General features: G+C 44.6%; 1 protein-coding gene across 2 annotated transcripts in view; it reads right to left on the minus strand.

Moving 5' to 3' along the window:
* Positions 1-22736, minus strand: part of nbas (NBAS subunit of NRZ tethering complex) — a 293872-nt gene that overhangs the window by 211887 nt on the left and 59249 nt on the right. For both annotated transcript variants that reach the window (XM_067984290.1, XM_067984291.1), the window contains exon 21: positions 12773-12909. In XM_067984290.1, coding sequence (XP_067840391.1) covers positions 12773-12909 — 137 coding nt within the window. The remainder of the gene's footprint in view (positions 1-12772; positions 12910-22736) is intronic.

The following is a 22736-nucleotide window of genomic DNA, read 5'->3' on the forward strand; positions in this document are numbered from 1 at the left end:
TCTTTAAACCACTGGTTAAAAAAAAGATATTGAATAAAACCACGATTAAAAACCTGAAAAGAAAATGCAAGATAACTGGTTTTGAAATAGAACTCGATCACAGACAGTGAAAGGCTTGTGACTATCTAATCTAAATTACTCCTGTGGAGACACTATAAGCATCCCAATTCAAAGTTGAGAGGTGCAATGCGAGAAACTAGGGAAATAAAAATGGTGTAATGACTCAAGTCCGGGGGTTTCACAAGACACTTGAACAGAGATCATGTGTGGCATTGCCCATCCACGTCATGATGACATTTTTAAGTGCATGTTAAACACATGGTGCATGATTATAACATGGTGACAGGGTCAATAATCTGGTGGGAAACCCGGAGAAAAAAAAATTGTGCAGTTTCCCGAGCGATTGCGACTACACTGAAGCCACTTAACTGAACGTCCGGGTTTTGCGTCCTCAAGTTGCGCAGCGGGTGGACTGTGCACCCACATGACACGTTTAAAGCCCATTATTTAAAGGGCCACTCCAACAATGCATTTTGAAGGAGAAAGGAGGCTACAATCACCATGCAACGTTCCAGAACCAAGCCAGTTCCCAGGTTCCCCGACGCCGCCCTGGAGACATTGCGCAGTGAGAAGCAGTAGGGAGTTGCTTTATCCAGCCGACAGCAGAAAGAAACCTGGATCTGTCATGAAGGTGGCACGGATGGAGTTGGCAGACCAGGCCAGCAGCAGAAGCATGGTGCTCCGGTCGTGGCCTCAATGCAGAAAGAGATTTAATGACCTAACCAGGTCAAGAAAAGTGAATACAGTTATTGATTGATGGGCACTGCCTTGCAAAGCCTACTACATCACATCCCTGCTCACACCCACTTAAGGGTCACTCTCGGCTCACATTCACTTTTTGTGCACCTCTTCACCCCATTGAGCACCCACCTCTCCCACTCACCCCAATCCTGATGCAATGTGATCAATCTGTCTGACAGTCACCCTCTGATGCATCTGCTTCATTGTCATCCTGATCCAAAGCAATGCATCCACTGGGTGACCACGTCACCCTCACTTACTCACACGTCTGTATTTTCTTCCCTTGTAGGAGAAGAAATGCAAGGGAGAGGGGTGGTACTGGAGGGGGTCATCCATAAATTGTGGCCCTCACAGAGGCGGAAGAGGCGGACGTGGATATAAGCTGGATGGTGGAATGCCTGGCTGTCGGGGATGCCGAGACTGGCACCCCGCAAACATCTGGTGACATAACTTTATCATCCCTCACACACAACATGGATGGATATTATCAATGATTGATCTGTTGCACGCTTCAGTACGTTCATCGCAATGTTACTTCTGCAATGATTAATAATATTGCTGTTTGTTCTCTTCCAGGGGCGTCACGGATCGAAGACGTGGTCGAGGGTGATTCCTCAGAGGAGCGCCCTGCCTCTGAGGGTGCACCGTCACCTCTTAGCGAGCCATCCACCAGCGCAGATACTCATACCTCGGTGGGTCCTATTAGAGAGGTAGTTGGGTTATCACAAGGTGAATCAACACACAAGGAAGCACGAGCAGAATCCGCGTCAGTGGACGCACTCCTCTCCAAGTTCTGCTCAGCTTGGCACAGATGCTGAACATCGGGGACCATTCTTGAGAAGGAGGACGATAAAGGTACAGGAGCAACTTTGCGAGGGAGTGGAAAATGTGCCATGCACACTCTCCACAATAGTGGAGAAAATGGAGTCCAAACTCCATCGCTAGGGGATTGGCGGTACAGGGAATGTCTGCGATGGAGAGAATGGCAGCCTCCATTCAGCTTCAAGCATTGCTCACAAATGAGTCCATTCAGGCCCTGGCAACAGGTCGTGCGGACTCAGGGTAAAATATATTCTGCTGCCTTAGAATGGCAGACAGATACATTAGCAGTGGCCTAACAAGGCATCACACATGTCCTCCAAACTGTTGTCCAGCAGAGTGCAGGAGTGATGTGGCCCTGGCCCAGGAGAGGGATGATGGTGAAAGGGAGCATGGAAGTGGGGACACCCACTCAAAGCGCCCCCACATCTCACCCGTTGCCTCCACGCCCACGCCCACTCCCCCCACCTCAAACGGTACCCACAATGCTGCCTTCTCTCCAGATGGCCAAGTCTGCCCCTACACAGGTGCAGATGGTACTGTCTTTGGAAGGGTCCTCACGAGCTCCAAAACGCAGAGGTAGGAGGCCGAAAGCATCTAAGCAGCTCGGGCATGAATCTAAGCAACCTACCACTACCTCTGCTGTTGCCGCAGGGATGCACCACTGAGAAGCTGTCGGAAGAGGAAGTCAATGGTTTTGTAATCACCAAGGATATGCACAAGGGTGTGTGACAGACTGTCAAGTTTTCCATTTATATTTCCTTTATGTTAACATCACATTAAATATTATGATTCTCACCACCACCGCCACGTCTTGCCCATTCTTGAGTCCCTTTTGTGAAAGCGCCCTTATATGTCATGAAAGGTGAGACTTGATGCCACCCACTGGTTGCATTTTTTTTATTCGTTCATGGGATGTGGGCGTCGCTGGCGAGGCCAGCATTTATTGCCCATCCCTAATTGCCCTTCAGAAGAGTTGCCTCCTTGAAACGCTGCAGTCAGTGTGGTGAAGGTTCTCCCACATTGCTGTTGGGTAGGGAGTTCCAGGATTTTGACCCAGCGACGATGAAGGAACGGCGATATATTTCCAATTCGGGATGGTATGTTACTTGGAGGGGAACGTGCAGGTGCTGTTGTTCCCATGTGCCTGGTGCCCTTGTCCTTGCACATGGCAGAGGTCGTGGGTTTGGGAGGTGCTGTCGAAGAAGCCTTGGCGAGTTGCTACAGTGCATCCTGTAGATGGTACACACTGCAGCCACGGTGCGCTGGTGGTGAAGGGAGTGAATGTTTAGGGATGGAGTGCCAATCAAGCGGACTGCTTTGTCCTGGATAGTGTCGAGCTTCTTGAGCTGCACTCATCTAGACAAGTGGAGAGTATTCCATCATGCTCCTGACTTGTGCCTTGTAGATGGTGGAAAGGCTTTGGGGAGTCAGGAGGTGAGTCACTCGCCACAGAATACCCAGCCTCTGACCTGCTCTTGTAGCCACAGTATTTATTTGGCTGGTCCAGTTAAGCTTCTGGTCAATGGTGACCCCCAGGATGTTGATGGTGGGGGATTCGGCGATGGTAATGCCGTTGAATATCATGGGGAGGTGGTTAGACTCTCTCTTGTTGGAGATGGTCATTGCCTGGCATTTGTCTGGCGCAAATGTTACTTACCACTTATCAGCCCAAGCCTGGATATTGTCCAGGTCTTGTTGTATGCGGGCATGGACTGCTTCATTATCTGAGGGGTTGCGAATGGAACTCAACACTGTGCAATCATCAGCGAGCAACCCCATTTCTGACCTTATGATGGAGGGAAGGTCATTGATGAAGCAGCTGAAGATGGTTAGGCCTAGGACACTGCCCTGAGGAACTCCTGCACCAGTGTCCTGGGCTGAGATGATTGGCCTCCAGCAACCACAACTGTCTTCCTTTGTGCTAGGCATGACTCCAGCCACTGGAGAGATTTTCCCCTGATTCCCATTGACTTCAATTTAGCTAGGGCTCCTTGGTGCCAGACTCGGTCAAATGCTGCCTTAATGTCAAGGGCAGTCACTCTCACCTCACCTCTGGAATTCAGCTCTTTTGTCCATGTTTGGACCAAGGCTGTAATGAGGTCTGGAGCTGAGTGGTCCTGGCGGAACCCAAACTGAGCATCGGTGAGTAAGTGCCACTTGATAGCACTGTCGACGACACCTTCCATCACTTTGCTGATGATGGAGAGTAGACTGATGGGGCGTTAATTGGCCGGATTGGATTTGTCCTGCTTTTTGTGGACAGGACATACCTGGGCATTTTTCCACATTGTCAGGGAGATGCCAGTGTTGTAGCTGTACTGGAGCAGCTTGGCTAGAGGTGCGGCTATTTCTGGAGCACGAGTCTTCAGCACTACAGCCAGGATGTTGTCGGGGCCCATAGCCTTTGTTGTATCCAGTGCACTCAGCTGTTTCTTGATATCATGTGGAGTGAATCGAATTGGCTGAAGACTGGCTTCTGCGATGGCGGGGATCTCGGGAGGAGGCAGAGATGGATCATCCGCTTGGCACTTCTGGCTGAAGATGGTTACAAACGCTTCAGCCTTACCTTTTGCACTCATTTTGCCATCATTGAGGATGGGGATGTAGAAAGAGCTTCCTCCCCCAGTTAGTTGTTTAATTCTCCACCACCATTCACAACTGGATGTGGCAGGACTGCAGAGCTTTGATCTGATCCACTGGTTGTGGAATCACTTAGCTCTGTGTATAGCATGTTGCTTCTGCTGTTTAGCATGCAGTCCTGTGTTGTAGCTTCACCAGGTTGGCACCTCATTTTTAGGTGCGCCTGGTGCTGCTCCTGGAATGCTCTCCTACACTCCTCATTGAACCAGGGTTGATCCCCTGGCTTGTTGGTAATGGTAGAGTGAGGAATATGCCGAGCCATGAGGTTCCAGATTGCGCTGGAATACAATTCTGGTGCTGCTGATGGCCCACTGCGCCTCATGGATGCCCAGTTTTGAGCTGATAGATCTGTTCTGAATCTATCATATTTAGCACGGTGGTAGTGCCACACAACACGTGTCCTCAGTGTGAAGACATGACTTCATCTCCACAAGGACTGTGCGGTGGTCACTCCTACCAATACTGTCATGGACAGATGCATCTGCGGCAGGTAGATTGGTGAGGACGAGGTCAACTAGGTTTTTCCCACGTGTTGGTTCGCTCACCACCTGCCGCAGGCCCAGTCTGGCAGTTATGTCCTTTAGGACTCTGCCAGCTTGGTCAGTAGTGGTGCTACCGAGCCACTCTTGGTGATGGACATTGAAGTCCCCACCCAGAGTACATTCTGTGTCTTTGCTACCCTCAGTGCTTCCTCCAAGTGGTGCTCAACATGGAGGACTGATTCATCAGCTGAGAGAGGGCGGTAGGTGGTAATCATCAGACTGTTTCCTTGTCCATGTTTGACCTGATGCCATGAGATTTCAAGGGGTTCGGAGTCAACGTTGAGGACTCCCAGGGCCACTCCCTCCTGACTGTATATCACTGTACCGCCACCTCTGGTGGGTCTGTCCTGCCGATGGGACAGGACATAGCCAGGGATGGTGATGGAAGAGTCTGGGACGTTGGCTGAAAGGTATGATTCTGTGAGTATGGCTATGTCAGGCTTGACTATTCTGTGGGACAGCTCTCCCAATTTTAGCACATGTCCCGAGTCTGGTGCCTAGTGGTCCAATGCCGGGTGGTCTGTCTGGTTTTATTCTTATTATGACTTTTTATAGCGTGACTGTACAACTAAGTGGCTTTCTCGGCCATTTCAGAGGGCGATTAAGAATCAACCACATTGCTGTGGGTCTGGAGTCACATATCGGCCAGGCCGGGTAAGGACGGCAGGCTTCCTTACTTAAAGGACATTAGTGAACCAGATGGGTTTTTACGACAATCCGGTAGCTTCATGGCCACCATTACTGATACTAGTTTTTTTTATTCCAGATTTTATTTAATTAATTGAATTTAAATTCCCCAGCTGCCGTGGCGGGATTTGAACTCATGATCCGGATTATTAGTCCAGGCCTCTGGATTACTAGTCCAGTAACATAATCACTATGCTACTGTACCCACAATAGGTCTATATGTCGTCGTGTGGCTGTTTTGTGCATCCTTGGAGGGGTTGCGGTGCTCATTACAGCTGGTCTGAGTACTTGGCTATAGTCACTTTGTAGATCTTCTATGAGAATATAGCAAGCATGAATGACTCCCCGGCATGACGAGCAGCCAGATGAGATGCTGCTTCGCTGATGGTTTGCCCATCATTGTCCTCCTCCTGTTGTTCTTCTTCAATGTTGATGTTAAGTACAGCTACTTGTGGAGCACATGGGACCTCATCCACCAGTAACCCTCTCTGTTGAGCGATGTTGTGCAGGACGCAACACATGAGTATTATTCTACACATCCTTGCCGGTGAGTATTGAAGGGCTCCTCCAGATCGATCCAGGCACTGGAAGCGCATCTTCAGCAGACCCATGGCTTGCTCTATGACAGATCTGGTTGTGCTGTGACCTTTGTTGTACTGCTATCTGTGCCTTGCTGGTGGGGTCCCTCACAGGTGTCATGAGCCACATCTGCAGAGGGTAACCCCTGTCTCCAAGGAGCCAGCCCTTAAGTGTGTCTTGTGAGTGGAATGTTGGATTCGAACAGAAATGAAAGGTTCATGGCAGCTGCCTGGAAATTTGGCAAGCACCTACAGAAAGCTCATCTGGTGGTTGCAAACCAGTTGCGCGTTGATAGAATGATATCCTTTTCGGTTGATGAACATTCCTGGCTCAGTGGAGGTGTTCGAATTGCTATGTGTGTGCAATCAATTGCGCCCTGGACCCATGAGAAGCCTGCCATGGGTTTCCCCTCAGTCTGGCTGATGTCGTCGATGGAGATGTTGACATCGTGGGATGCCCTGGCAAACAAGCCATCTGTGACCTGTCGTATACAGTTATGGACAGACAGCTGAGAGATCCTGGCGATGTCACCGGTGGTGCCCTGGAAGGATCCGGAGGCGAAGAAGTTGAGGTCAGTGGTGACTTTAACTGCGACGGGCAAGGCATGGCCACCAGGTCCAGTCGGGAGCAGCTCTGCTAGAAGGAGCGTACAGATGTCTGCGACCACCTGGCGATTCAATCCTCCTTAGAGAGGTCCAGGAAGCTCAGCCTCTGCTTGTCGACACTCTCACGAGGGTAGTGCCTCCTGCGACGTCGTGCCCCTCCGTCATTCCCCTCTCCGCTTTTCTGCACGTTCTTGTGGTGCACATCTGTCTTGTCCCAGAACTGCACGCCATGCCTGGCGGTGATGTGCCTCCTCCTCAGATGTAGAGCTGAATATATCCATTGCGCCGCCCCCACCACCCTCCTGATGGTGCCAGTTTGAGGATGCCCAAAATGTAGATAAATATGTCTGAACAGAAGAATTCTGAGTGTGAACAAAGAAATCTCAGTCGAAACACTAAGAACTCCCAGCCAAATGTTTGAGAGAACTGCATGCCCTGCTGCAAAAACTCACCTTTGATCCCCATTTGTCAATCACTGGTTTAAATATCCAAATGGTTGCCGGCTGCACCTCACCTCCGTTTCTATAGAGTGTTTCAGGGGCCACGGGAGACACGTTCAGGGAGAGTTAAAATTGTTTCTCTGCCTCAATCCCCATAAATTTAACTGATTTAAGTACTTCCAGTTTAAATGTCATGCCGCCGGTTTTACTTGCCAGCGGGACTTCTGGGTTTCCACAGCACGCACGCACACAGATGTGTCTGGGTGAAACTCATTTTTCAGTGCATTGAAGCCGGGACTCATTCCCGCTCCCAACTTTTAAAATTTTTATTGCCCCCTACCTACCCATTCTTTGGGATTAAAATCATGTCCATGGTTTCACTCGAACCAGTCAAACTAGGCTTTAGTAATAAAGTATGTGGAGAATACATCATTGAAAAAAAACTGAATTTAGTAGCCATTACTACCGATATTACAGAGCCAATGACTACGAGATTTCCAATTACAAAACCTCTATTGAGTAGAAATGGTTTATGTGGCCGCTTTTTCTTACTATGCCAAACCCTATTTCTTCTCATAAGCTATTAAAAGCATAGTAACACTTCAACTGTTTCCACAGCCGTAGGCAGCATCTAATGAATCTTCTACATTGTGTCCCACAGCTTTCTTGGAACTGCAGAGCCATAACATGAATGAATGCAATGCCCAATCCATTTTTTTAAACTGTTACAGCTACAGTTTTAATCTGTACTTTTATTTCTCTAGAGAATACATTTACTGCAATAACCCTGATACAATTACTGCTGTGATAGGAAGGTGTTCCTATATAAATATTTTGTTCAGAATAAGTGCAGAATTCTGCAAATCACTAGTTTTAATGAAATATATATTCAGTATAATTCCAAAATGAAAATGAGTAATAAAATTAATATCAAAGAGAGAACTATTTTGCATGTAACAATTTTTTTTGCAGGTCCAAGTACTAAATCTGTATTCAGATTTAGTATTGTGCAATTGTTCTTGAAAGCATGCACAGAAGATGTACAATTTCAAGGAAATGGGATACTGAAAGGCTCAAAAAAGCAGTTTGAATTAAACAAGGAACATTCCCATTAGAAGAGGCCTTTTGATACCTGAATCACAGCAACATTATTTTGATCAAGCAATAAGAGACTGTAAGGGGGAAAGGCAGCAAGTTGCTGAATCCATGCTACGACATGGAGTGATAATTCTTGGACTGCTCCCCCACATTTGCAAGTTCCTGTTAAATATCAAGATCAAAGAACCACCATAGATAGTTCTCATGAACCTTTTAGTAGCTGAAATCAAGAGCACTAAACAAGAAAAGACCTGTGGGGAGGTCGCCTGCTCAAATCTCTTGACATGGCCTGAAGCAGCGTAATGAATAGGCTAAAAATTCAGTATATGTAGTGGGGATGGGGAGGGGAGGGGGGAAAGAAGAGGAAAGGGGATTATGGTTTCTTCCTATTCATTTTACAACAATTTCAAATACAAAATACACAAGCCCAAACTCTGGGATCAGATATGCTGCACTGTCATAGGTGCTATCTTTCGGATGAGACATTAAACCAAGGCCCCGTCTGCTCTCTTAGGTGGACATAAAAGATCCCATGGCAGTATTTTGAAGAAGAGCAGGGGAGTTCTCCCTGGTGCCCTAGCCAATATTTATCCCTCAACCAACATCACTATAACAGATTATCTGGTTATTGTCGGGTGCAAATTGGCTTCCCCATTTCCTATATTACAACAGTGATTACACTTAATTTAATTGGCTGTAAAAAAGCACTGCCTGAGGTCATGAAAGGTGATACACAAATGCAACTGTTGCTTTTCTTTCTTTCTAATCTCAAAAACTACAATAGTTCACTAACCCTTAACTTCCCCATTCTTTAACTAACTCCTGTTTTAAGAGCTATAGGTGACAAGAACCAACAGGAAAAAACTACTGCTTTTGCAATTTTTAAGATTTTGCAATGTAAACTAAAATCCCATTTTATGTGAATAAAATCAGCTTGAATTATTTTTTCTATATTTAATAAAAAGTATACCAAATATATCAAATGTAATCCTAACAGATAATGCACACACAGAATTCAATATGGATTATGCAAGTTATTTACTTCAGCGAGTGTCAATACAATTTTTATTGGGCCGGAAATTGCCTTTAAAATAACAGTGAGACTAACAGCGCTCAATGTTATTAATGGCAAAATCGAAGAGTAAGTTCCAGAGACCACACATGCACAAACGCTGAAATCCGGAACTTGCTCTTCCTGGTTCACCGGTGATCTGCCAGCTTTGCGTTAAAGAGACCTCATTGCTGCAATCAATGGACCAGCACCAACTTGCTGCACTCCCCAGCTGGAAACGAACTAATCCCACCACAAAACAGCTATGTTGAGTTTTTTTTTAGATCTAAACTAAGTTTTAACAGTGTGGTAAATATTAATGACTGCCAAACAGCCACTCTGGATCTAAAAATTAACTGTTAAAAATGTGGAGCCTCATTACTCCTGATTATAATAATTTTTGAACATTCTAAAAAAAAATTTTAATATTAAAAAATTTCAAATTTTTAAAAAACTTTTTGCTACTGTTTTTTTTAATCTCAGTCTCTTAATCTTACCCACTCTTTATTTCAATGTCTCTAACTGTTTTTGCAATGATTGTAGCTTGCACTTCATGGTTTTGTCTCTTCATGGCTTGTCAAGGATGCTGCAACCTGATTAGTTGAGGGGAGAGAGCGATCCTTTCGTCTCTCCCACAGGTCCTAGGTTCACGGGATTTAACACTGGACTGTTTTTGGCTCACCGTTGAAAGAAGTTGCCGCACAAGAGCCCACGCTAAGTTTGTGCACGCCACTCGTTCGCTGCTCGAAGCAATTTACAGATTATTATGTCAAAAAAATACATCCGCACACTCCATTAATTTTGGACTTTTGTATTTCTTCATCCCTGCTCCAGTGTCTATTCGGCTGTGATAACACATACAAAACCAGGTTACTGCATTATATAATTCTCCAGATTTATTTTGCTGCTGCTACTGCTGTATTTGTATGACATATGCCAAGTCTATGTTATGACAACTATTCCCTAGCAGTGATATTTCACAGAGGGAATTTAAAGATATTACACTTAAGTAAAAAAAGATTCTGTACCAACCACACACTGTACTGCTGTTAAAAGTTCTGGACTACTACGGATACATTCTCAGGTTCAGTGGTGTCAGTCACTCGTGTATTAAGTTTGATCATCTTATTTTTATGGGAACGGACTCAGATTGTCCTATATCTACTTGTTTGATAGCATAACCTGGGGGGTGTAACAATAGTACCCCCTTGTGACCTGAAACAGATATTCATGTCTTTCACATTTGCATAGCTTCAATCCCTCTGAAGGTTGACCTAGCAAACACTTGATGAGGCAAGGCTCTATACAAATCAATAAGCTGCTTTATTTAACATTATGAACAAACAGTGCTACAGTTATGATTGGACTCACTTGATTCAATCAGTACAACTTATCTTCATGTGAAAATACAAAATAAAGAATATGCCACACTTCCCAAGTCAGTGGGCCATCTTACTTGACTTCAACAAGATGACTTCCAATTGTTCTCCACCATTTCTAGCCTAGGACTATGTCAAAGCCCTTTAACTTTTTCCCAATCCTTTCTGTGGAGAAATGACCAAAAAACATGGCAGAACCATGCCTATTGAAACATTCTGCCCAACCAAGGAAGGAATAAAAATTCCTCTGGCTTCTTTTTAGGTATGAAGTTTGTTCGGATTTTCTTATCGCTTGGTTCACAAAGAACATGACTCCCATATCACAGAATTATCGAAAAATTCTACTAATAAAATTAGGTATTGTGATAAAATATAAATACTCAGGCACAATAATATTATTTCTCAAATATGAGCATAGCGTGTTACATCGAGACGACACCACAGAAACAGGCCAATCGGACCAACTGGTCTATGCCAGCGTTTACGCTTCACACGAGCCTCCTCCCTCCATACTTCATCTTACCCTATCAGGATACCCTTCCATTCCTTTCTCCCTTATATACTTATCTAGCTTCCCCTTAAATGCATCTATGTTATTTGCCTCAACTACTCCTTGTGGTAGCGCGTTCCACATTCTTACCAGTCTATGGGGAAAGAAGTTTCTCCTACATTCCCTATTGAATTTATTAGCAACCATTTTATATTTATGACCTCTAGTTTTGGACTCCCCCACAAGTGGAAACACTTTCTCTACATCTACCCTATCAAACCCTATTCATAATCTTAAAGTCCTGTATGAGGTCACCCCTAAGCCTTCTCTTTTCTAGAGAAAAGAGCCCCAGCCTGTTCAGCCTTTCCTGATAAGTATATCCTCTCAGTTCAGATTCTGTGAATCTTTTTTGCACCGTCTCCAATGCATCTATATCCTTTCTCTAAATGGAGATGAAAACTGTGCACAGTACTCCAAATGTGGTCTAAACAAGGTTCTATACAAGTTTAACATAGCTTCTCTGCTTTTCAATTCTATCCCTCTGGAAATGAACCCCAGTGCTTCATCTGCCTTTCTCATGGCCTTATTAAACTGCATCACTACTTTTTGTGATTTGTGTACTTGTACCCCTAGATCCCTTTTAGACTATTATCCAAGCAGTATGTGGCCTCCTTATTCTTCCTACCAAAATGCACCACCTCACACTTATCTAGATTGAAATTCATTTGGCAATTACACACCCATTCTGCAAGTTTATTAATGTCCTCTTGCATTTTGATGCTTTCTTCCTTTGTATTAACTACACCCCCCAATTTATGTGCTTGACATACACAAGACCTTGATAAAACACTTCCCTTTTTAACAATTTACGTCACAAAGTATTTCATCCATCGACATTAATGTGACATTATTGTTATGGTACAGTACGGTTATGCATTGAAGACTGCACAATCTGAAACACAAGGTCTCACACCACCAGTCACATCTGCTGATGCAAGTTATTCAATGGAAATGTATTTCAGAATTTCATTTCAAGAATTTAAAAAGGTACACTGAAAAAGTTTACACTGCAGCAGGTAACATTCTTACTGCAGCTGGATTTCAAAAGCAGTTTGTTCCAGAAATCGAGACAATTTGAAGACTCCCCCCAAGTATGGTAATACTACTGATTTAATTGGAGCTATGCTTCAGGAGCTTTCAATAATCGATTTTTCTTTTTCTCAAATATTACTAATGTCTATTAAAATAATAAAAGTCCCACATAATCTCAACCCACATTATAGCTGTTCATTCAATTCTGAACTATTTTGTCACTCATTCCTGCCTATGGCGCTCATGAGTTTGGAATCTTTAGCACACATGAACGAATAGCCACAATAAATCACCAATGCCATATCCTAGTTTTTTCATGTCATAACCACTCAGTTTTTTTTTTATTCGTTCATGGGATGTGGGCGTCGCTGGCAAGGCCAGCATTTATTGTCCATCCCTAATTGCCCTTGAGATGATGGTAAGTTTTGCAGGTCCATTTCAATTTAAATAAGAAAAATGGAATATAATAATGAGAGAACTTTGATAATAAATCTTTGGTATAAAGCAATAAAGCTGTACCATCTATATGTTTTTAGATATTCTTACCTAGCTTCTGGCAGAAGAAAGCAATACTCATGCGGAGTCGTTGTTTCAGGGAAGTTTGAAAGAATAGCCAACTGATGAGGCAACAGGTCTGATCCATGGTAGGTAAACAGAATCTCCAAAGCCCGAATATTGCTCTCCTGTTCAAAAGAAAAAGCCATAGTTACTAACACAGTACAAACAACAAAGTGTTAGTAAAGCAGTTACGCACATTCAATCCACACATCCATTTTTCCAATTTTTAAAAATATAAAAATTTTGCATCTGAGAAAAGCCACCAAAGGTGCAGTAATTCAGCAGAAAAAGAAACTTTAGGATTTGTTAAAGTTAAAAAGTGAGTTGGATTTATTATATACTTATTTTCTCCACATAAAGTCTGTTTTAACAAAGTCACTCAACCACTACCAACGCTACTACACATAAGATGGGAGTCACATTTGCCATGAGCCCAGAACAGCAGTGTCAGTCTTTTCTTCTTTTACATTGAAGTTGTACTGTTCTATTTAAATGTTTTCCAAGTGTTATTTACAGTCTGTTATAGACTGCCTGAAAGTCCTGCACTTTAGCTAGTTTGCATTTGTCTACAAAACAAAGAGGAGTGAAAGTTGCTTTACACCTATGAAGGAGGGCAAAAAGGAGGAGTTTATGTTTCTACCTTGCAGGTTAGGAACTTTGGAAGCAAAACCACCTTTTATTATAATAGCACGATAACTCCCACAGCTCCACAGTTCCTGACACCAGCCAAAGCCCTCCCTGTATTTGTATTTCAATTTCTATTCAGAGAATCTAGACATATATTTAGGGAATTACCCAGTGGTAGAAAACCCATTTCATCAGAACGGATTTGACCAAATTGTTTACAAAAGATGGTCCATCCTAGAAAACATGTGGACTTTTGAAAGCAGGACAATTGAGTTCTGAGATGCATTTCCATGAAAATTAACTTCTGCAACCTGGTGGACATTTACATTATTGCCAGAAGGAAAATGTAATACTTTTGCTTAATTAGCTGTTCTTTTATTTACAGTTTCAGAAAAAAAAGGAATAGAACAAAGCTGTTATAAAATACAGCAGACATGATTATAATGACACAGAAGTAACTTTACTGCAAGGTTCACAATATTTGAAAATATGGATTCCTTACCACATGGTTACATGGTTAAGATTTTGTCCCAGGCCAATATCAATATACATTTTTTTTTCTATAATTTACCTAAAACTAATCTACTATTCCAGGAAAAATAAACACGTCAAAATATCTAGTTCCAGATGTAAATTGATTTAAATGTAACCTCCATAGTAGACAAGTTTCCAATGAGGTTGTTTGCCCACTTATCCTGTACCAGCTGCACTGGAAAGATAATTAGCATTTGTCATCAAATTTCAATGCCATAGTCATTGCTATAGGCCGAAATCAGTAAGAATGAGTTACAAATTTCCATATTTTATTTCAGCCAGAGTCTAGGATGTGATGCAAATGAAAGAGAATCACCCATTTATTCTGCTTAATCAATACCCTAAGTCTATTTTTCAGAACTCTTAACGAAACGTAATGAAATCCTCGCAAATTGACTTTTCAAGTATTTCAGAAAATAACCTCAAGCGTTGTATCAACTGGTAACTGAAAAATGTAAACAATTTCTGCGAACTGTGCTACAGTCAAGAGAAAGTATCTACATTTTACTGTGTAGCTGAGATGATAAAATTGAATTAATGCTAAGTATGAGAAAGATTGCTTTTTGCTTCAAACAAAAGGATTTTAGATCCTGTTATTTTTTCTGCAAAGCAGCTTAGAAATCAGAGGTTACCATTATTGCCCACCAGTTCTCTAACCTTTTCAACATTCTGCCCCACCCGTCACTCCCACCAGCAGCCAAGGTGGGTCTCTCACAACTGGTGTACTAAGGATGGCTCTGCAAAATTCAAAGCCTTTGCAAATGTGGCCCTTCCCAAAAACGATCTCACCCTGGAACTGACCTAAATGTTCTTTCCCCTCACTGAGGCTGCTCTGTCTGACTAAACGTTCTCTGCCCGAATCACCATGGCTTTCATCTAGGGTTCCCAACCCTCCCCAATGACTGGGAGTTGCCCAGTATTGCGGATTCCTCCCAAGCGCTGCCTCCAGTAGCCTGGGAGGTCACCGATTTAAATTTAGCGCCGCAGTGCGCCCTCCCGTTCCGTGACATGCTGCTGCTGGAGAAGCCTCAGGCTTGGTGAAGTCACCCGCAGAGAGCTTCGACCATGTGATATGCAGTCGGGAGGGGGCTGGAGAGTAGGGAATGTCAGCATCTGGGGGAGTCTCAGCAATCCGGGGGAGTTGGGGGTATCTGAAACCGGGCGTTATCCGAAACAGGAGGGGGGGGGGGGGCGCTGGGGGAATGGGGTCTCGGGAAGAGAGATAGAGACTGGGAAACGGGGTGGGCGCGGGGCCCAGCATTTCCCAAAGAACCAGGAGCAGCAGCAGCAACGTGGTAAGTGAGAGCGGCGCCAAGAGAGGAGCAGCCAGTAAATGGGTAAGTGAAACCTGGGGACCATACTGTGGGTAAATAGTGGAAGATTGTTTCCACTGGTGAGCAATTGGGGAACAAGAGTACAATCTAAGGATTCTCACTGAAAGAAAGGGGGAAGGGAGGAGGAAGGTTCTTGAACTGAGGGCTATTAGACAGTGGGATACTTCACCAGACATGGCTATTGAGACAGTGACTAAAACTTCATTTCAAAGGAAACGGAATAAATATTTGAAAAGGTAGAATATAAAAAGAGCTGGGGGGGGTTGCAGAAATGGGGTTACAGGAGAGAGCACCAGCACCGGGGGCCGATGGCCTCCTCCTGTGCTGTAATTTCTATAATTCTATGAAAACCCTCCTTTATTGAGTGCGAGCTAAGGGAGTGGTTTAGAAATGTTGACGCTGAGTTTAGGACGACGTGCCCTGTGTGAAATGCCCCAAACGCTGTGCCCACTGCCCTTCGTGCGATCTCTTGATTTGGTTCAGGTTGGTCTGTGTCACTCGGTTTTGACATGTGAAGTCCAAGTACAGATCAGCTCTGACTGAACTCAGTTCAGAGTTATCACCTTCACACAGAACTGGAATCCGAACCAGAGTCCAAAGGAGATAGGGAGAGAGATTGGGCTGTTAAAATTGGCATCAACTGGGGAATCTGACCACACCTTGTGCAGTACAGGGGGATTCTGGCTATGGTTTCAGGCCGAATATCAGTGGGTTATAGAATTACTACTAGTTACAGGTAGGAGATCGGGGCATTACACCTATTACAAATAGACTATGAGTTATTGTATTACTGTTGGTTATGAGGGGAATCTGAGTGTTACCACTATTAGTTATCAGAGCAATTTCAGTGAGTTACCTTTTGTTACTAGTGGAATCAAAGTTCCTCCCATCTGTGTCTTCGCCTCTGCAAATCGCTCCCCCACCCCCGGTCTCTCCTCTTGCCCCGCCACGCCTCTGGTCTCCCCTCTTGCCTCGCACCGCCCCCTGGTCTCCCCTCTTGCCCCGCATCGCCCCCGGTCTCTCCTCTTGCCCCGCATCGCCCCCGGTCTCCCCTCTTGCCTCGCACCGCCCCCGGTCTCCCCTCTTGCCCCGCACCGCCCCCGGTCTCCCCTCTTGCCCCGCACCGCCCCCGGTCTCCCCTCTTGCCCCGCACCGCCCCCGGTCTCCCCTCTTGCCCCGCACCGCCCCCGGTCTCCCCTCTTGCCCCGCACCGCCCCCGGTCTCCCCTCTCAGCCTTCTCATGGGTGGCCTGCTGGTTCTTCAAACTTGTTGAACAGCTGCTGGTGCAAAATCATAAGAAAAATTCTCAACTACAGGGGACCCAACCTTTATAAGGTAAATGCAATAACATTTGTAGATGTCACGTGATCAAACCTCCAGGAATGCTTCCAACCAGAGTTGGCAACCCTACTTTCATGTCCAGTCTCACCTTGAACTGTCCCCTTACTGCTTCAGCTCCTTCTCCACATTTCAGCTTCTCGCCTTTTACCACTCCACTCACTTCTCCTTCAGTGTTCTCATCATCCAACGTCGCCTGATGACGTTCTAACTGAACTCTTTTCTATTTCTCCCTCGCTCAGTCTTTGTACTCAGCAATGACTCCTCCTTCGTGATTTCAACATTCACCTAAATTGCCCTGATGCCTCCACTTTGATTTCTCCGCACAACTCTGCATATAACTCACCCTCTCATATTCATGGCTACCCTTTTGACATCGCCATTAGGTGAGGCCTCTCCACCTCTATTGCTGACACAGCCATTTCCAACCAATTCTTAATTTCACATAGAAACATAGAAAATAGGAGCAAGAGTAGGCCATTCAGCCCTTCGGGCCTGCTCCGCCATTCAAAATGATCATGGCTGATCATCTAACTCAGTACCCTGTTCCCGCTCTTTCCCCATAACCCTCGATCCCATTAGCATTAAGAAATATATCTATCTCCTTCTTGAATACATCTAATGACTTGGCCTCCACGGCTTTCTGTGGTAGAGAATTCCACAGGTTCACCACCCGAGTGAAGAAATTTCTTCTCATCTCGGTTCTAAATGGCATACCCCGTATCCTGAGACTGTGACCCCTGGTTCTGGACTCCCCAGCCATCGGGAACATCCTCCCTGCATCTAGTCTGTCTAGTCCTGTTAGAATTTTATATGTTTCAATGAGATCACCTCTCATTCTTCTAAACTCTAGTGAATATAGGTTTAGTCAACCCAATCTCTCCTCATACGTCAGTCCTGCAAATCCCAGGAATCAGTCTGGTAAACCTTCGTTGCACTCCCTCCATGACAAGGACATCCATCCTCAGATAAGGAGACCAAAACTGCACACAATACTCCAGATGTGGTCTCACCAAGGCCCTGTATAACTGCAGTAAGACATCCCTGTTCCTGTACTCAAATCCTCTTGCAATGAACGCCAACATACCATTCGCCTTCCTAACTGCTTGCTGCACCTGAATGCTCGCTTTCAGCGACTGGTGTACAAGGACACCCAGGCCTCGTTGTACCTCCGCTTTTCCAATCTATCACCATTCAGATAATAATCTGCCTTTCTGTTTTTAGAACCAAAGTGGATAACCTCATATTTATCCACATTATACTGCATCTGCCATGTTCTTGCCCACTCACCCAACTTGTCTAAATCACACTGGAGCCTCTTTGCATCCTCCTCACAGCTCACATTCCACCCCAACTTTGTGTCGTCTGCAAACTTGGAAATGTTACATTTAATTCCCTCATTCAAATCATTGATATATATTGTGAATAGCTGGGGCCCAAGCACTGATCCCTGCGGTACCCCACTAGTCACTGCCTGCCACCCGGAAAAAGACCCGTTTATTCCTACTATCTGTATCCTGTCCATCAACCAATTCTCAATCCGTGCCAGTATATTCCCCTCAATCCCATGTGCTTTAATTTTGCACACTAACCCCTTGTGTGGGACCTTATCAAAAGCCTTCTGAAAATCCAAATACACCACATCCACTGGTTCTCTCCTATCTATTCTACTAGTTACATCCTCAAAAAACTCCAGTAGATTTGTTAAGCATGATTTCCCTTTGATAAACCCATGCTGATTTTGTCCAATCCCATTAATGCCTTCCAAGTGTTCTGTTATCACGTCTTTTATAATAGACTCTATCATTTTCCCCACTACTGACGTTAGGCTAACTGGTCTGTAATTCCCTGTTTTTTCTCTCCCTCCTTTTTTAAATAGTGGGGTTACATTTGCCACCCTCCAATCTGTAGGAACTGTTCCAGAGTCTATAGAATTTTGGAAGATGATCACCGATGCATCCACTATTTCCAGAGCCGCTTCCTTTAGTACTCTGGGATGTAGATTATCAGGCCCTGGGGATTTGTCAGCCTTTAGCCCCATTAATTTCCCTTGCACTATTTTTATACTAATACTGGTTTCCTTCAGTTCCTCCCTCTCACTGGACCCTTGGTTCCCTAACATTTCTGGCAGGTTATTTGTGTCCTCCTTTGTGAAGACAGAACCAAAGTATGTGTTTAATTGTTCTGCCATTTCTTTGTTCCCCATTATAATTTCCCCCATTTCTGACTGTAAAGGACCGACATTTGTCTTCACTAATCTTTTTCTCTTGACATATTTATAGAAGCTTTTACAGTCAGTTTTTATGTTCCCTGCTAGTTTACTCTCATACTCTATTTTTCCCCTCTTAATCAATCTCTTTGTTCTCCTTTGCTGAATTCTAAACTGCTCCCAATTCTCAGGCTTGCCGCTTTTTCTGGCAATTTTATACGTCTCCTCTTTGAATCTAATACTATCCTTAATTTCTTTTGTAAGCCACGGTTGAGCCATCTTTCCTGTTTCATTTTTGCGTGGGACAGGATGAATAATTGTTGTAATTCCTGCACACGTTCTTTAAATATTAGCCATTGCCTATCCACCGTCATCCCTTTTAGTAAAGTTCCCCAATCTATCCTAGCCAATTCGCACCTCATACTTTCGTAATTTCCTTTATTTAGATTCAGGACCCTAGTTTCGGATTCAACTACTTCACTCTCCATCTTAATGAGTTTATGTTATGTTATCATGTTATGGTCGCTCTTCCCTAAGGGACCCCGCCCAACAAGTTTGTTAATTAATCCTTTCTCATTGCACAATACCCAGTCTAGGATCGCCTGTTCTCTAGTTGGTTCCTCAATGTATTGGTCTAGAAAACCATCACGTACACACTCCAGGAATTCCTCCCCCACAATATTATTGCTAATTTGGTTTGACCAATCTATATGTATATTAAAGTCATCCATGATTATAGTTGTACCCGTCTTGCATGCGTCTCTAATTTCCTGTTTAATGCCCTCCCCTACATCTCCACTGCTGTTTGGGGGCCTATAGACAACCCCCACCAACGTTTTCTGCCCCTTGGTGTTTCTTAGCTCCACCCATACAGATTCCACATTGTGATTTTCTGAGCCAATATCCTTCCTCACTATTGCATTGATTTCCTCCTTTACTAACAACGCTACCCCACCTCCTTTCCCTTTTTGCCTGTCCTTCCTAAATATTGAAAACCCCTGAATGTTCAGTTCCCATCCTTGGTCACCCTGCAGCCATGTCTCCATAATCGCAACTATATCATAACCATTAATATCTATCTGCGCTGTTAATTCATCTACCTTATTGCGAATGCTCTGCACATTAAGACACAAGCCTTTGGACTTGTCTTTTTAAGATTGCTAGTCATCTTCGTTTTATTTTGCACTATGGCCCTATTTGTTTTTCGCCCTTGTATTCTTTGCCTACTACTATTGCTTCTTTCCTTTCTGTCTTTTGTTTCTATCCTTGTTTCCCCCTTCTCGGTCTCCCTGCTAAGGTACCCAGCCCTCTGCCATTCTAGTTTAAACCTTCCACAACAGCAATAGCAAACACCCCCGCGAGGACATTGGTCCCGGTCCTGCTCGGGTGTAACCAGTCCCGCTTGCACGGGTCCCACCTTCCCCAGAACCGGTTCCAATGTCCCAGGAATCAAAATCTCTCTGTCCTACACCATCCCTGTAGCCACGCATTCATCTGGTCTATTCTCCTGTTCCTATACTCACTGGCACGTGGCACAGTTAGTTTTTTTTTATTCGTTCATGGGATGTGGGCGTCGCTGGCAAGGTCAGCATTTATTGCCCAGCCCTAATTGTTCGAGAAGGTGGTGGTGAGCCGCCTTCTTGAACCGCTGCAGTCCATCTGGTGAAGGTTCTCCCACAGTGCTGTTATAGGAAGGGAGTTCCAGGATTTTGACCCAGCGACAATGAAGGAACGGCAATATATTTCCAAGTCGGGATGGTGTATGACTTGGAGGGGAACGTGCAGGTGGTGTTATTCTCATGTGCCTGCTGCTCTTGTCCTTCTAGGTGGTAGAGGTTGCGGATTTGGGAGGTGCTGTCGAAGAAGCCTTGGCGAGTTGCTGCAGTACATCCTGTGCATGGTACACACTGCAGCCACAGTACGTGTACAAAACATGACCGGACAGATGGTCTGAGAAAGCAGGGCAAAGACCAAGGGAAGTCTAGATTAAACTGCATTTATTTCAATGCAAGAAGTCTGATGGGCAAGGCAGATCAACTCAGGGCATGGATGGGTACATGGGACTGGGATGTTATAGCTATTACTGAAACATGGTTAAGGGAGGGGCAGGACTGGCAGCTCAATGTTCCAGGGTACAGATGCTATAGGAAAGATAGAGCAGGAGGTAAGAGAGGAGGGGGAGTTGCGTTCTTGATTAGGGAGAACATCACGGCAGTAGTGAGAGGGGATATATCCGAGGGTTTGCCCACTGAGTCTATATGGGTAGAACTGAAAAATAAGAAGGGAGAGATCACTTTGATAGGATTGTACTACAGACCCCCAAATAGTCAACAGGAAATTGAGGAGCAAATATGTAAGGAGATTACAGACAGCTGCAAGAAAAATAGGGTGGTAATAGTAGGGGACTTTAACTTTCCCAACATTGACTGGGACAGCCATAGCATTAGGGGCTTGGATGGGGAGAAATATGTTGAGTGTATTCTGGAGGAATTTCTCATTCAGTATGTGGATGGCCCGACTAGAGAGGGGGCAAAACTTGACCTCCTCTTGGGAAATAAGGAAGGGCAGGTGACAGAAGTGTTAGTGAGGAATCACTTTGGGACCAGTGATCATAATTCCATTAGTTTTAAGATAGCTATGGAGAATGATAGGTCTGGCCCAAAAGTTAAAATTCTAAATTGGGGAAAGGCCAATTTTGATGGTATTAGACAGGAACTTTCAGAAGTTGATTGGGAGAGTCTGTTGGCAGGCAAAGGGACGTCTGGTAAGTGGGAGGCTTTCAAAAGTGTGTTAACCAGGGTTCAGGGTAAGCACATTCCTTATAAAGTGAAGGGCAAGGCTGGTAGAAGTAGGGAACCATGGATGACTCGGGAGATTGAGGCCCTAGTCAAAAAGAAGAAGGAGGCATATGACATGCATAGGCAGCTGGGATCAAGTGGATCCCTTGAAGAGTATAGAGATTGCCGGAGTAGAGTTAAGAGAGAAATCAGGAGGGCAAAAAGGGGACATGAGATTGCTTTGGCAGATAAGGCAAAGGAGAATCCAAAGAGCTTCTACAAATACATAAAGGGCAAAAGAGTAACTAGGGAGAGAGTAGGGCCTCTTAAGGATCAACAAGGTCATCTATGTGCAGAACCACAAGAGATGGGTGAGATCCTAAATGAATATTTCACATCGGTATTTACGGTTGAGAAAGGCATGGATGTTAGGGAACTTGGGGAAATAAATAGTGATGTCTTGAGGAGTGCACATATTACAGAGAGGGAGGTGCTGGAAGTCTTAACGCGCATCAAGGTAGATAAATCTCCGGGACCTGATGAAATGTATCCCAGGACGTTATGGGAGGTTAGGGAGGAAATTGCGGGTCCCCTAGCAGAGATATTTGAATCATCGACAGCCTGACATCTGTAGTGGGTAAGTTGTTCGAGGGTATTCTGAGAGACAGGATCTATAGGCATTTGGAGAGGCAGGGACTGATTAGGAACAGTCAGCATGGTTTTATGAGAGGAAAATCATGTCTCACGAATTTGATTGAGTTTTTTGAAGGAGTAACCAAGAAGATAGATGAGGGCTGTGCAGTAGACGTGGTCTACATGGACTTTAGCAAAGCCTTTGACAAGGTACTGCATGGTAGGTTGTTACATAAGGTTAAATCTCACGGGATCCAAGGTGAGGTAGCCAATTGGATACAAAATTGGATTGACGACAGAAGATAGAGGGTGGTTGTAGAGGGTTGTTTTTCAAACTGGAGGCCTGTGACCAGCGGTGTGCCTCAGGGATCGGTGCTGGGTCCACTGTTATTTGTTATTTATATTAATGATTTGGATGAGAATTTAGGAGGCATGGTTAGTAAGTTTGCAGATGACACCAAGATTGGTGGCATTGTGGACAGTGAAGAAGGTTATCTAGG

The sequence above is a fragment of the Heptranchias perlo genome, chromosome 5 (assembly GCF_035084215.1).
Source record: "Heptranchias perlo isolate sHepPer1 chromosome 5, sHepPer1.hap1, whole genome shotgun sequence".
In the NCBI taxonomy this organism is placed as follows: Eukaryota; Metazoa; Chordata; class Chondrichthyes; order Hexanchiformes; family Hexanchidae; genus Heptranchias; species Heptranchias perlo.